Below are 16,824 nucleotides of genomic sequence, written 5' to 3'. Positions count from 1 at the left end.
TTTGATAGATGAGATTATGAAAAGTATATAGAGTTACCTTATTGTTGGATATTGTGGTGTTTGATTACATGTGCCACAAATGTAATTGTTTCTTTTTTTTATATGCTTTCTTCTGACACTTTTTATATTTAACATAGTTCCATCCTAATTTGTCATCAATTTCATTTATAGTTGCTAAAATTGTGAAGATCTTTTCCTATTCCAATATTCAATTTATGTTATCATTAAGTATATGGTATTTGAGTAAGTATGAATGTATGATGCATGTTGTGATTTTTTTTGTCATACCTGATCATTAGATTCTCATATGATATTTCCATCTTAAAATTTCTAGGAATTATTTATAATTCTCCCAACCACACACACCCATAACGTAAAATTTATTATGATTAATAATATTATTATGAAATTTGTAATATGGATGTTTATTACCTTTAGTGAGTTATTTATAAAAATTAATAAATTAATTGTTGCGGTTATAAATTTATTGTATTGTTTATAACGGTAAGATATAATAAATAATTCAATGTATTTGGAGGTTACAAATTTGTTGGATTCTATTTTTTAGTTTTTTATTTGTATCTAATATGAAAATGTATGTCTAATATCATATTTTTTGGTTTCGTTTTGATACTCTTTTAATAAATTTGTTTTTTTTTTAGTTTTCAAATATTCTTTTTAAAATTTATATTGGTAAAATAAAATAGAATTTGTTTTTAATAATAAGTAAAAACTACAGTAATAGTTCTTTGTATCTAGTGTTACTTCTAAAAATTAAAATGATTTTTTTTTACCAAAGATACAGACGCAACCAATATGAAAGACTATGCCATTTAAGGTATAACTCATTGGCAAAAATTAAAATGATTATAATAAACATAATTATAATAATAAAATATAATTTTTATTTTTTAAACTTTTAATTTATAAATTAATTGTTGCGGTTATAAATTTATTGTATTGTTTATAACGGTAAGATATAATAAATATAGGAATATGAATTCAATGTATTTGGAGGTTACAAAGTTATTGGATTCTATATTTTAGTTTTTTATTTGTATATTTTATTTTTTTACTGATTTGGAAATAATATTTGATTTGGCAAGAATTGAGTAGTTGATTCTAAAGTTGTGCCAAGTAAGCAATATTGCTGACATGGCATTAGTAGGAGAAAAGAAATACCTCAAAAATAATGTGGTGCATGCTTATGTATCTACTTTTATATATTAAGAATAGATGAGCAAGGGTTCTCAAATTTTCGTAAATTGACAAAGGTAAATAAACTAGTTCACAAAGAAAAAGGTAAAGATAAAGGTCAGAACAACAGAAGATTGAGATTTGACATATGAAACATAGGCACTCTAACAGAAAATCTATGAAGGTGGTAGATACCATGACAAGGAGGAAGATTAACATCATGTATCTACAAGAAACAAAATGGGTCGGTGCAAAGGCTAGGGAGTTATATACTTTCGAGTTCAAACTTTGGTATACAAGAAAAGTGAATAACAGAAATGGAGTAGGTATTATCGGAGATAAACAGTAGAAAAAAGACGTAGTAGATATCTATTTGATTATTGTAGTTTTAAATTTAAAATAAATATTTGATTATATTAGTATGTTGATAGATTACTTTTATATGTTCTTAAAATAATGTTTGGTATCATAATTATATTTTTAAATTATTTTAATCTTAGGTAGTTTGGACATATGAGAAGAAGACCAACAGAGCACCTAGTCAGGAAGGTGGATGAAATGGAAGATGGACAAGGGGTGAAAGGCAAAAGAAGACTATCCATAAAGTGGTCAAACGAGATTTACATGTAAACGATCTCTTTGTAAACATGATACATGATAGAGTTTAATGACGTCATTTGATCTATCTAGCCGATCCCACCTAATGAAACAAGACTTTGTTGTTGTTGATATTAAAATCTTTGTTTTGGCCATAGCATCTAGAAAAACGATTGAACCCTCAAAGAAAGGAAAAGATCCAATGGGGGGAAATTTCTAGAACCAACCTTAGGATTTTATCAAAGGACATAGACACCATTATCAAGGATCCAATCGACACCTCTAACGTTGACAAAATTCTCTTGCCTTTTGTCGTTGACAACCATGTATATTGTTTTCTAAGGTAGCGTTTGTTTTGAGGTACTGAGATGGAGATTGAGGGATTCTGTTTCAGTATTATGTTTGTTGGCTTAGAGACTGGTATTAAAATTTCACTCTCTGTCTTAAAAATTTCAGTATTTTAGTACCTCCAAAAAGTAGGGACACAGGGATTGAGACGGAAACAGAAATTTAAATAACAATTTATCTCCAAAATGCCTTCATTCTAATTATCTAATTCCTAATTTGCCCTCTTGACCAAATCAAATAATCAGGGTTGAGTTCTTCTAATATAATTTCAATTGCAGACCTTGGAGCTCGAAGACCCTGAAGCTGCTGCCGCTGCCCATCGCCGCTTGTAAGACCACTACCTCGTCGTCACAATCGTCGAACCACCGTGAGCAAGGTTAGTCGCCGTCACACCTTCATCTTCGTAGACATATTTTTCAGTTCATGGTATCCTCGTGAAGCCTCTGTTTCTCTTCTCTTCTCCTCCATATTTGCATTTTGCTTGTCGTCTCTTCTTGTCTCTTTCGCATTTGTGTTGGTTTTTATTGCAGTTTTATAGAAGTTGTATGGAGTTATATGATTTTTTATTCAAAAGTCCTACTGCTATGCTTGTTGAAATTTTTGGTAAATTTCAGTGCCTTCTGCATATTATCTTCTGTTTTGGTATTTTCTGTTTTTATTTCTTGCATAATTTAAATTTGTGTTCTAATGAACTTAGTTTTGTGTGCTGATTTCTTGTTGAAACTAAAATGTCCTATGCCCTTACCTGGTTACCTACTATATACCTGAGACAGAGTTTAATATGTATTATTATGTCTTGTTGGTGGTTTTATAATATTATTCAATGAGATATGTTTGAGTAACGAATAATAGAGTTTGTGTGATTTTTAATAGTATTGAACTGCAAACTTTGCTGGAATTGGATATGGAGGTGTGCTCAATTGCTCATACTCATAGTTGGTGCAGACTAAATTTAAATTAAAGCTTCATAATAAGTGCATTTCGTATTCAAGTACATGTGACCAAAGACATTGAATGATTATATCTAGTTTAGATTTTGATTTGATTAAATTGAATGTTTATGCTTATTTTGTATGAAATGATTGTGTTAGAAAGGAGTGGAGCGGTCGGAGATTATTAAACGATGTGTTTCTTTTTATGAAATGATGAGATCGAAGCATGATAATTTGATGTTGAACTTTGTTCTTACATTATTTGTGTACTTTAGGAATAGAAGTAGTGGGGAAGTGTCATTAGGCGGAAGAATGAATAGTAGAATTAGACGTGATGCTTTAGAGCGTATTACTGGTGAGGGTGATAGGAATTGTATTTGGGAGTTGAGAATGAACACAAATGCCTTTGCTAATTTATGCGAGTTGCTTCAAGTCCAAGGAGGACTTCGTAAGGATGGTCAAGTAAGCTTGCCGGAATAAATTGCAACTTTTTTAATTATCTTAGCTCATCACAAGAAAAATCGTAGTCTACAAGTTAGATTTTGTAGGTTTAGGAAAATAGTTAGTAAGTATTTCAAGAAGGTTTTAAAGACTATTATACGTATGCAAAACTTGTTATTCGCCAAGGCCTCACCGGTTGAAGAGGATTGTATAGACCCAACATGTAGAAAGTTTAAGGTAAACCTAAATAAATTATGTATGTAATTTGTTTTAAGCCTGGAAGGATTGTCTATTTAAAAGTTGTAATTTTTTGTGAATTAGAGGGTTGCTTGGGAGCATTAGATGACACTTATATAGAGGTGACAGTCCTTGAGTCTGATAAGTCAAGATATCGAACAAGGAAGGGTAAAATATGTACTAATATCCTAGGAGTGTGTAACCAAGATATGAGCTTTGTTTATGTACTTAGTGGATGGGAGAGATCAACATCTGATTCAAGAATACTTCGAGATGCAATCACTCGTGGTAATAGTATCAAGATACCTCATGGTAATATCTAATTTATAAGTCATAAGTTAGATTTTGACATTAAGCTTGACTGCACAGTAGTAGAGCTTATTTTGTTTGTATGTAATGTTTATAGGTAATTACTATTTAGTGGATGCGGGTTACACAAATAGTCCTAGGTTCCTAGCACCATATAGAGGCACTCGCTATCATGTTAGAGAGTGGGCTCAAGGAACATGTGCACCTCGCAACAAGTTTGGACGATTTTGGAATGTCAGCAAATGTAAGTTTTTATGAAGGACATGGAGCAGGTTCACACTTTGATGCTGGTGCAGCTAGCGGAAGGCATTCGGGAAAGAAGCGGAAACAAAATGATATTTTAGAGAGGATGGTTGAACATGTGCAATTTTCTACCGCTGAACAAGGAAAGAATGCCCAAGTTCTTGCTGATGCTATATCTGGGGTGAATAAGAAGTTCATGGTCGGTGAGAAGCTTGAACAGCTTGAATTCGATAACGATGAGGTGGTGCAGGTTGCGGTGAAGTTTGCTAATAATGCACAGACGGAGAAGGTTTTCTGGGATTTGAAGAATTCTCATAAGAGTGGTTATGTGCGATCCATTCTCAATTAGAATAAGTGGTTCTAGTTAACAATTCTTGTTGAACATAATTAGGATGATTTAGTTATTTTTGTGAATTCAATAACTTATTAGGATGATTTAGTTATTTTTATGAATTCAATAACTTACTAGGTGAAATGTCCTAATTCACAAGTTATTATTAGATTTTGTCTTTTTAAATTATTGCTTCATAAATTTTCAAGTTAATATTAGATACTGAATTTTCAAACTAATGCTTCATGAATTTATATTGATGAGTTCAATATGCTAAATTCATACTCTCCTACCATCTATGTTATTAGCAAGTTGTTATTCCCATCTATATTAATGCTTTGTATGAAATTATGATAATATACCGTTTTAGTTGGATCAGATTTTGCAGTTGTTTTATTTGGAATTAGGTGAAGAATACAAGAATTTTCCAAAACAGCCAATCTAATTTCAAGAATTCAATGTCAACAAACCAGTCAATCTAATTCATTCATATACATGCTTTTACAACATGTTTACAAATACAAACAAATTACACACAAATGCTCCTACTGCAATTTAAAACCCAACACTACAACATACCATTATATATCCACTGGGTTTCTCAATTGTATATCATTAGCTTGCTTGGATTTCTCACTTGTGTGCTCAATGAAGTTTGAATGTCTCGAAATAGATGATAGCATTTGTAGCAGATCTGTAGATGAAACAAATTTAACTTCAATTCTAATCCAAAACAGCTTGAAGTTTGATTGTAGGATTTTAGCAAAAGAAAATACAAAAGCATAATAGTTAAATAGAACACAAGTAAAACAAATATAGTGTGCATAAACAGCTTAGATATTTTAGTAAATAGGGATCTCACAATGGACTTTTTTATAGCTTCAGCCCTATCACAACAAAGAAACCAAAGAAGAACCGCATAATTAACAATTGAAAGGTTAAAGTAATGTATGCATAACTAAGCTACTTTATTTTTTAGTTTTAATATTCAAATGCCATATTGTGCTTTGTATGTTACATTAAAATTAACACTTAATTATAATGTGCAAAATACATAGCAAAAAAAGTAACTGAAACCTGGTTTAACATATATTTTTTTTGTTGATAGTTTCTATGCTGACACAACCTTTAAAAGAAAAGGCTATTCACAAACAAATAAAAACCAAGCTTAAACAAGGCTAGTCAACCCACACTAAACAAGGAATAGACAAAACTCAAACCAGACATTACACAACAAGAAAATAAAGGAATAAAATCCAGCCACACAAGCAGCAAGAGAAACAAGACACCAATAAGTTGTTAGATATCTCAATTCTTAGCACCTGTTCTTCGAAGCCTTCTGTCTCGTGACCAAACTAGCACCATACACGATACATCTTGTTCCAAAAGAGAGATATTCACCTTTTCCTTCTTGAAGACAGCAGCATTTCTATGTTTCCATAGAGACCAAATTATAGCAAAAAAAATTGTCATCCAATCCTCTTTTTCACCCTTCCTATTCGCTCCATATATCCACGACTCAAAACATTGTCTAGGATCTCCTGCCCAACCCAAAGAATATTCGAAAACCTGGTTTAACATATGAAAAAAGAATTATAATGTGCATTCACAAAATAAGGGCCATAAAAAGATGAAAACACATGAAACATGGTTTAACAGCAAGCAACTGAAACCTGGCACACCATATACACTAATGCAAGAGCAAGCACCAAAACAGCAAACCAAGAAATGAGAACAAAAATCACAACTTGACTACAAACCCAGCCTGCAGTGGTTACTCGAATCATGCATTACATCAAAGAGCAAACCATGAGTGTGACATTTTGTCAGCTTCAAAATTGAGTTGATTAAATTCGAAGCATTTCTAGGAAGACGGATTATCAAAGGTTACACCTAGGTAGAAGGGGATTTGACAGATAGAGAAGTGGGACGGAAGTTGAAGGCTTTGTCCACTCAAGCCCCCTTTTTTTTTGCTCTTCTTTCCTTCTCCACTTCAGATAGTTCGACCAGGTCAACCCAATCATGAGATTGAAGGATGGGACCTTTAGCTAACAAAATTGTAATGAAACAAAATTATCTTCTTTTTTAGCTCTCAGTGACATAATTGCAAACATTTGGCAGAGTAAAATAATTGCAGCCAATAAGCATATCAACTGCAAGCAATTTTGGTTTTTCAAATACAATGAAAAACAGCAAACACATGACTAGGTTATGTGCTCTAAAACTCAATCACCATGTAACTATTTTCTCCTTTTAAATTTCAGACACCACAAACTCAAAATCACTCACTGTGGAAAACAACTTTTCAAATCGTGACTTTATTCAAAGTTAACAACGATGCTAACCATCTCATATCAATGTCATCATCGAATCATCAGAAATTTGGTGTCAAAATTATCGTAATCATCAGCTTACATACCTTATTCGGAGGATAGCCCCTATTTCCAGCATCAATAGCAACCAATTTGCTCTTATCTAGTATCCCCTACAACCAACAGAAGAAAGTGAGAGAGAGATCGAACGTGAGAGAGAGACAGATGGAGAGAACCGTAAGTGAAGCAATGGAGAAACGGCGGCAAGGCTTCCTCGTCGACGGCGAACTCGACGCCAAGCAGGAGAGTGACGCAGCGAAATTGGGTGAACTGACAGGAGACATCGGGGATTGAGAAAGGAGGAAGGGGAAATGGTTGTCTGGAGGATTGGATGAGGGTTTTTGTTTTTTTCTTTTAATTAGTAGGGGTAATTTGGTCATTTCATTTATTTTAGTCTCTATTATATTTTGAACGATGTTTTACACTAAATACAATACTGAGACTTATTTTAATTTCTGTCTCTGTCTCTCAATATCTATTTCTCAGTCTCTGTCTCTCTACCAAACGCTACCTAAGCCCTATTCTCATATCGATGAAGTCCTCTTTTTCTTTCGGACTTTGCCAAACCAAGAGCTCTTGATAGTACTAGGGAGCCAATGGCCTAAGTGGACAATGTGTACAATTGGCTAAATCTTTGATCCATGAATAGAATGAACATCACCTATACTATCCAGAATAACCATCCGGATCACCCATACTATCCAGAATAACCATCCGGATTCGGATCTAGAACTCTAATGTCATATCATGAAACCACTCATCCCAAAAGCATAACCTGATAGGACAATGTAACACTAATGATTATATCTCTAATATTTCCTAAACCTCCATTGTACGCATTGTATGCTTAAGTCATTGGCTCCCTATACTATTTACATGGCTACCTTTGATGATAAAACCCACACTTTTCGAAACAATCCCAAAATTTCCAAAAATACACCCTTTTTGACTTGGTTTAAGAGACTCGAACCTGACAAAAAGAAATTTTGGGCAACAAGTGGGATCTATGACCTTCTTCGAATGTCTTGGTATCGACTCACTACTCATCACTGGATGATTAGAGTTGCTCTTTACTTTTGGATTCGAAGAACCAACAATCTACACCTTCAATGTGGAATGGTCTCTCCCATACGCGCACCAATCTACACCTTCGATGTGAAATAGTCCCTCCCCTACGCACACCATTATTACTCATGACTTAAAGTCATCCAAAGAATACAAACACAGTTGGAATAGTTCATTTTACGGGAAATTCATCCGAAACAATATGGAAGGAGGTGATGACCCTGTCACTGAAGAACACATTGCGTTCTTGTGTTATTGGTTAAATGAGATAGTCTTTTGTTTGCGCAGTGTGACAATGCAGAAATTCTATTAACCATTGGCAACACTCATCCTTGAGAGCACATTGGACTATTGCCTGGCTAAACTCCTCTTAAGAAACTTATATGAAGAGTTAGGTCTAATGGTCGAAAACCTGCAAGATCGATTTCCTCTTAGAGCTGGAGGTCCACTGTGGTTATTTCAATTATGCTTGAATGTTGTCTTCGAGAAGTTCATGGTGGTCGATAGCGCTCCTCTTGCGACAGAACACCGCATTGTTGGTAATAAACTGTCATTATTGAAGCCAAATATCTCTGGTTCTCTGTGGGAAATTTATTTTGAGAGGTTTTTACCAAACTTTACCATGCCAAATTCTTCTAGGATGATGATCTCAACTTCACTCCTTTTGTCAATCGCAAATGTGGCCCTTTCTGGTTTCAAGCCTCCAAAGTAAAAACAAAAAGAGGCAGCGTCTCAACAATAACACCTGGTCCAAATTTATCCAAGTGTTTTCCATTGGTTTCCGATATACAAAAAAAGATCAATATCGAGTAACACTTCATGCTCCTCACCTAGTTGCTAGACAAATGAGATTTTCTTAGGGTATTACCAACTCCCTTTGGGTCAAAATTATCCAACTAACTTGGTCAACAAGTTTATAATTTGAAGCAAATTCATCAACTCTTAATAAAAATAAAGGCCGTCGATCTAATTACGATCTCGTTGACTTTATCTCCACTTGCTATGTGACAAAGTCTTTCCTTAAATTGTGGCAAAAAAATATTTTAGAGTCTGATCAGAATCTTGAACAAATTCAACATAGGATGATAAGAGTTTGTCCGATCATGACTGAAAAGCTTGTCATTAAAGCAACTTCAAAATGCAAGGCAGAAACCTCCATTCCTCCTAAGAGAAAGGTCAAGATGTTGAAAAAGCATCATCCTTAGCTTCAAACGTGGCTGAGGTAAAGATATTAATTTTATTTATCTTTTATCAATAATATCTTATTTACATTTTACTCAATTTCCATACATATATACGTGCAAAAATCGAAGCAATTGTAAACCCAAAACCAACAAAGTCCAATTCTTCCTCTCATGGACCTCCTTCAAAATGAAGTACTAAGAATTATGACACAGATTTTGAATATGTCTCCTCCAGCTGTCTTAACATGGCAGAATTATGACACTCAGTTCGTTTGACAACCAGGCGAATCAAGCCTGGTTCTTGCAATCGTGGTTCAGTGTCATGATGTTAGAACCATGAGAGGGAGAATTGGATTTGGTTGGTTCTGGGTTTACAATCTGTTCTAGATTCGATTTCTGCACCATGTATACGTGTGAATTGAGTAGAATGTAAATAAGATATTCTTAATCAAAAATAAATAAAATTGATATCTTTACCTCAGTCACATTTGAAGCTGTGGACGATGCTTTCAAGGTCCTGACCTTTGTCTTAGGAGGAATAAAGGTTTTGCGTTTGAAGTTGCTTTAATTGCATGCTTTCAGTTATGGTCGGACAAACTCTTATTGTTCTATGCTGAATTTGCTCAAGATTTCGATCACATAGTGAAAAATATTTTTGTCATCGTTTAAAGAAAGACTTTTCCACATAGCAACTGAAGATGAAGTCAATGGGATCGGAATTAGATCGACGACTTTCATTTTGATTCAAGAGTTGATGAATTTGCTTCAAATTATAAATTTGTTGACCAAGTTGGCTAGATAATTTCGACCTAAAGGGAGCTAATAATGCTTGAGAAAATCCCATTTTTTGAGCAACTAGGTGAAAAGCATTAAGTGTTACTTGATATTGATCTTTATTGTATACCGAAAAACCAATAGAAAACACTTGGATAGCAGTAAAATTGTACCAGGTGTTGTCGAGGCACTGCACTTTTTGGGGGTGTTGTCGAGGCACTGCACTTTTTGTTTTCAGACTTGATTCTGGACTTGAAACCAGGAAAGGCCGCATTTGCGCTTGACAAAAGGAGTGAAGTTAAGACAAAAGGAGTGAAGTTAAGATTATCGTTACAGAAGAATTTGACATTGTAAAGCTTGGTAAAAACCTCCCAAAATAAATCTCCACAGAGGAACCAGAGAAGTTTGGCTTCAATACTGACAGTCTATTGCCCTCGGTGTTCTATTGCGAGAGGAGCGCCATCAACCACCATGAACTTCTAGACAGCATTCAACCATAATTGGAATAACCATAGTAGACCTCCAGAGAGGAGATCAATCTCGCAGGTTTTCGACCATTAGACCTAACTTTTTGTATAAGTTTTCTAAAAGGAGTTTAGCAGGTAATAGCCCCATGTGCTCTCAAGGATGAGTGTTGGCAATGGTTAATAGAGTTTCTGCATTGTCACACTATGCAAAGAAAAGACTATCCCATTTAACAAATAGCACAAGAATGCAATGTGTTCTTCAGTGACAGGATCATCGCCTTGTCCCATATTGTTTCCGATGAATTTCCCGTAAGATGAACTATTCCAATTGAGTTTGAAATCCATCACTAACCAACTTTTCATCTCCTAGATTTCTATTAACATCCACAACCTTATCCAGAGAAATAGCAACATAAGGACCTGGATTATTGGAAAACAAAGAAAAAGGTTAATTTCAAGTAATATTAGGAAGATGAACATTAAATGAACAGCTTCTAAAGTCCTAGAAATGGGAAGACGAAATTAAGTTACTTTGTACCTCTCTATCCCTTCCCAAATATAGAAAGAAATTCATCTTCTACTTCTGATTCGTAATCCACATTATTAATCCCTAGAACAGAAAGCATGTGAGGGCTAAGAAAAAAAATAGTCCACAACCAGGTAAAATCAGCAAGAACAATGTAAAGGATCAGAGAAGCGGTGTTGACATGGTGGTGCATACACAGCAGTAATTCATTACATGTTCCTTGAGAACCTTCAAGTAGAAGGGGTTCTCACTTCTCACAGAACTTGTCAAGCATTTCTTTCTTTTTCTTAATGGGCTTGTTGTTCCAGGAGTGAAATTCAGAACATTTATTGCTCTTGCAGCTGTAAAAAATCTTCCTTATCTTAGTCCCAAAGCATGTCCAGTAATAGAAAATTTTGTAGAAACCACAAAAAAATATTATATTGAATGCACATAAATGCAGTAGATACCTTATCTTATATTGGACTAAGAACACAGCCATTCATTTCAATTAGAAACCAAAATAAAAGATTTATTTTGCATATTCCAATTATTGAAAATCAATTCTTATAGATTGTTGCTAATAGATGAAATTACTAAACTAACCACTTCTTTCAAAGGAACCATGGAAATCCCGAATGAGAAAAAAGATTGCTTTCAACCTGTGATCGAAGTACCGGTATAATTGAGAAGGTCTAAATAATGTTAAATTGAACTCTAAGATGAAATATATCTTTAGACTTGATAAAAATGTTATCAATCATGTCAAATGAGGCATAAAGTGCAGAAATATAATGCCAAAATTTCAATTTATAGCATCAATCTTTTCTTTCCTCTAATAACAACATAAATGCAAAACGCAATGAAAGGAAATTATAAAGGATAGTGTTATCTAAAGGAGGTTGCGGGCAATCAGACTCCATTGGAGACCACAACAGACATGTCCTTCTTGGATACACTGTTGCGAATCGATTTCCCAAGAACTCGAACGCCAAGAAAAAATTCCTCACCGTACAACAGAGTAGCGTATGCCTCATTGGAAGCTCCCCTCTCTCAAACGACTTTCTACTTCGGCGGCGGATCCAGCATCAACGGTGGCCTCCATTACTGCCATTGCCTCATTCCTCCTCCTTTCTTTCTCAATCTAACCTCCTTTCTCCCTCACTGCTCTGTTTGCTTTCACTCTCTTGCATTCGATTCAGAAAATTATTAGATCAAGTTCCACAGACAATGCAACCCATTTTCTTACTATTATCAGCCCAAAACTATATAACTTTATCAATTAATGTTTTAGTTGTTCCATAGCAGAACACTAACCCAAGTTTCTCCTTAAATCTATGTTGATATTGCAGTTAGATGCATAAAGATATCACGATTATCATCTTATACTGTATGTCGTTTCTGCATCTGAATAGTAACCAAGATGTGACAGTTAAAAGTATTTCAAGTCCTACTTTATTACTTGTTAGCATTACACAATTCCATGCAAGTATGCAACAAAAAATTGAGACCATAAGGCACCTACTCTATTCTATCAATATTGATTTGTGAAAGAAGGACTACATAATCAAACAGTTTGCAGTATGATTAGTTACTGTTAGATCTGTTTTTTGAAAATTTATATATTAATTAAAATTTATTTACAAATAGCTATTTTATCATGACTAGTTACATTTAGCAGAGGAAATTTACTTAACATGAAAAATACTTTTTGATAAAAAATAACTAACAATGAGTTTTCAAATACACAACTTTGTAGATAATAGAGTTCTAAGCAACATCATCAGCTGCTGGTAATAATTAAAAAAGAAGTATTCCTCAACTTACTTGAGCAAATCCCAAATCCCAGTCCATAATGGCGACTTTTGTGTAAATCTGTTTCTTAGATATGGCATAATGGTGACGTTCACATGAAAACTCCAAATTATGGTTCTTGAATCTACAATATCTGACCCAAATACATAACTGTACTCATTAAAAATTAAAAGGATAAAATAATGATTATAATAAAAATTTATACCAAAAAATTAAAAAGGATGAAGAAGAGCTTTAATTGACTTCCTACTATGGAGCAGTGGAATTTGAAAATGTCATTCACCAAAGAATGGATTATAAAGGATTCTTCTTTAGTTATAACAAAATCAAACAACAAAATAAAGTGTGTCTGAGCGAGAGAACTATATATATGTGAAAATAAAGTGTTTGGTTCTTTCTCTGATTACAAGTTGGGTGAAATGAAATCTAACCGATTAACAGAGTAGAAGAAAAGAATTTAAAAGAAGTACGAATAACCTTTTATACGCATTTATATTATGTAGCTTCACTTGTCCTAAGTTTTCAAGTATGCAAATCTCAAGCTCATAGGAATTTTTCTTACAGATTGCTGAGTACATTTTCTTCCAAGAACAAAAGAATAATATATCAACGTTATTCTTTTGCAAAGGATAGAAAATTCTAGATTCATGCATGACATTCTCTGCTTAACATACATCATAACATGTCATTTACTTTGCAAATTAAGCATAAGACTGAAGATCTTGTCTACACAAAGCATTATATTCAAGGGGTCAAGACCACGAAGTTATTTACTTTACAAGTAGATAAAAGAAGCTTTTTAAATTGCATATTCAAAAGTGGAATGAAGTGAGCACAGAAAGATTAGAAAATTACAGCAAAGTGAAGCCTGTGCACTCCATCCCCGTAAAGAACTTTTCCTTTTTCTTGTCATTCTATTATATACTATTCCAGATACAACACCAATTAATAATTTTCGTTGAACTAAATTGAGGGAGGAAGAGAGTTTGAGTCTGGAAAACAATTAGGACTAGGAAAAAGCTCTTCCTAATACAGGATCAGGACATATTCATGGTCTCATTAGGTGCTAATAGGGAAACTTAAATTTAGCATACCGATGTTAGAAACCAAAAGTCGAGCCTATAATAGAACCAAGCACGAGCAAAAGGCCGACGATGTTAGCCAATGATATAAAGAATGCAGAGCAGACACATTGCCAACTTGCCACTATATTCAATCCATACTTAATAGTAAGACTCGGGCTCAATTTTGTGTTGGCAGTTGCTAGCAAACATCAAGCAGATCGCAACCCAACATGTTGATTGAAGGCTGAAACATTAATCCAGCTATTGCCAGCTTCCTTGACCAACCCTTTTGTCCTCATCATGCTTCTCAACTCATCTACACAATCCCACTTTCCAGTGGCTGCATAAAAATTTGATACAAGCACAATATGGCTAGCTTTATCAGGCTCCATCTGCAAGAGATGCTTTGCAGCAAATTCACCTCTTTCAACATCCTGATTAAGACTACAAGCATTCAGCAATGCTATCCATACTCCTACAGTAGGTTTAGTACCTTGCTCAATCATATTTTGATATGCTGACCATACTTCTTCCATGATACCGGCTCGGCCTAGGATATCTATGAAGCATGCATAATGCTCTGGATCTGGTTCAAGACCATATTTCTCCCTCAACAAATTAAAGCCTTTTTTACCTTCCTCCACCAATCCAGAGTGAGCACAAGCTGACAACACAGACAAAAAAGTCACAGAGTTCGGAATCACCTTATTCCCATCCTCCATCATCTGCTCAAACAGCTCAACAGCTTCATGTCCACGCCCATTCCGACCATATGCATCAATCATACAAGTCCAGGAAATCACATCTTTCTGAGAAATTCCATCGAACAATGAACGAGCATGTGAAATCTTCCCACATTTCGCATACATGTCCAACAAGGCATTGCACAGTTGAGTCTCATAAGTGAAACCTTGACGTACTGCAACACAGTGAATCTGTTTCCCTACCCACAGATCCAGATTCTCAGAGCAGCCAACCAGAGAACTGGTAAGACCAACCACATTAGGCTTCATCAAGCTCAGAATTTTGAACCCTTCATCATACCTCCTATTCCTGATGCATGCAGAAACCAAAGAGTTATACATCATGTCATCTTTCCAACTCTTCAAACTATAGAAAACTTTCAAAGCATCATCAATACATCCAACACTGGAGTAAAAATCAATAAGAGCAGTGCTCAGCACAACCAAATCACGCCCCATGGACACCACCAAACCATGAACCTGTCTACCCAATTCCAAGGCCTTCAAAGAAGCACAACATTTCAACACAGAACAAAGTGTGAACTCACTAAGCTCAACATTCTCCTTTCCCATTTTTCTTAGAACACTTAGTGCTTCAAGGGGAAGATCATGCCTCAAGAAACTCGAAAGCAAAGCATTCCAAGCAACAACATCCCTGTGAACCATCTCTTCAAAGATTCTTTTGGACTGTTCCAAATACCCATATCTCGAATACATGTCCATCAGTGCAGTTTTTGCGACAGTTCCGATATCTGCACCGGTCTTGATCATGTGTGTGTGGACTTGTTTGCCCCGCTTAGAGAGTGGTAACAAAGAGCACGCACGAAGGACAGGGGTGAAGGTGTGTGCATCAAGGTCAGAGCGTGTGCGTCGCACGTCACAGAAGAGGGTCCATGCAGCCGCAAGGTCTCCACGGCGAACATATGAGGTGATGAGGGAGTTTACATGGGAAATGTCTCTATGGAGCATTTCATCGAACATGTTATATGTGAAGTTGGTTTTGGAGGTAAAATAGGACCGAATCAATGAGCATTTTGAAACCAACCAAGAACAAGACAACTCCAGGCAGTAGATTCAAACCATCATCTCAATATCGAAATCCAGGGACAGCATAGAGAGACAGGGGGCCAAACAGAGTGTCAGTTCGGCCGTGAGTAAGTTAGAGGGAAAGAAGATTGCACAACAACGCTGCGTTTGCCGCTGGGTTCACAATACCAAGAATCAATCATCTCAAACAAACCCACCAGCACGCACGACGTAGCACTCGGAGCTCTTGCAGAGCCTACTCGGAACCGATCAGGAACCACGCCGGAAGCGACCAGAGACGACGAGAGGAGAGCTCCGCTGCGGTCCGATAGCTTAACCGATGATAGGGAGTGTTTGAGGTAGCTCGCCGGCGTTAGCTCCACGGCGAACTGGCACGGCGATCCTCTGGTAGAAGTAGTGCTCCTCAGGCGGTCTTCATCAGCTTCTCCTTCTGGAAGCGCAGCATCAGGAATCGCAGAGAGGAAGAGGGGAAAGCAATTTCTGTTTTTGAATTTTGGGGTTGTTTTGGGGTACTTTATCGGGGCTGTCCGGCCCAGCCCACGACAAACAAAAAAGAATGATGGTGCTTGCGATCTGGATAGTGTTCTAGTTGGGATCTTTACTAACTTTTGACACAATCTAACATTTCACCCACAGATCTGATCCAAAAAAAAATGTTTGTTATGGTGTCTAAAAAGTATTATCTAATTACTAAAATATGTAAAATAATTAATTTTAAATTTAAAAATATACAAATTAAAAAATTTTAAATATTTTAAAGTTACTATAAAAAATAATTTAAACAAAAGTTAGACACCAAACAAAAAGTACCATAAAATTGGCTCAAAAAAAATATCACCCATAGGTGACAGGTCTATCTCTGGTGGTGTCTTGTTTATTTTGGCGCATTAAGTAACCCGAAACTCTTACCATTTTGTACTTGTACTCGCTTATTCATATTGACTGATTGGAAATTCAATAGCATATGTTCCCACTGAGAAACTTTTCATGTCTTGGAACGACTGTATTGATAGTATCTTGAAATCATAAACACCACCCGCAAATGATGAATGATATTTTGCGATGATTTTTAACGTTTAATATCATTATTATCCTTCCTCTCTTTTATTTATTACTTCCTTGTTTTTTGGGAGAAAATACTTGTAACGAAACC

The 16,824-nt window shown here is 35.3% G+C and overlaps 1 protein-coding gene across 5 annotated transcripts; it reads right to left on the bottom strand.

Annotated features, from left to right (window-relative positions):
• Positions 1-5,058: 5,058 nt before the first annotated feature.
• Positions 5,059-16,335, bottom strand: LOC112802934 (pentatricopeptide repeat-containing protein At5g66500, mitochondrial). 5 transcript variants are annotated; one of them, XM_025846368.3, is made up of 4 exons: positions 13,912-16,335; positions 12,830-12,950; positions 5,958-6,204; positions 5,059-5,329 (listed from the first exon to the last, which is right to left on the bottom strand). In XM_025846368.3, the coding sequence occupies exon 1, from the start codon at positions 15,603-15,605 to the stop codon at positions 14,091-14,093; it is 1,515 nt and encodes a 504-aa protein (XP_025702153.1). In that variant the 5' UTR covers positions 15,606-16,335; the 3' UTR covers positions 5,059-5,329; positions 5,958-6,204; positions 12,830-12,950; positions 13,912-14,090. The 5 variants fall into 5 exon arrangements, 4 of the variants coding, with proteins under 4 accessions (XP_025702153.1, XP_029154441.1, XP_072092533.1 ...); XM_029298608.2 differs by having other exon boundaries at positions 12,830-12,941; positions 13,912-16,329; XR_003818822.2 differs by lacking the exons at positions 12,830-12,950; positions 13,912-16,335 and adding an exon at positions 7,055-8,412.
• Between the last annotated feature and the right edge of the window lie 489 nt (positions 16,336-16,824).

This window comes from Arachis hypogaea, chromosome 5, assembly GCF_003086295.3.
Source record: "Arachis hypogaea cultivar Tifrunner chromosome 5, arahy.Tifrunner.gnm2.J5K5, whole genome shotgun sequence".
NCBI classification, from domain to species: domain Eukaryota; kingdom Viridiplantae; phylum Streptophyta; class Magnoliopsida; order Fabales; family Fabaceae; genus Arachis; species Arachis hypogaea.
This window is presented reverse-complemented; position numbering and strand designations above follow the sequence as displayed.

Excerpts from the sequence above, each read along its gene's own strand:
- LOC112802934 (XM_025846368.3), bottom strand. The coding sequence starts at position 15,605 with ATGTTCGATGAAATGCTCCATAGAGACATTTCCCATGTAAACTCCCTC.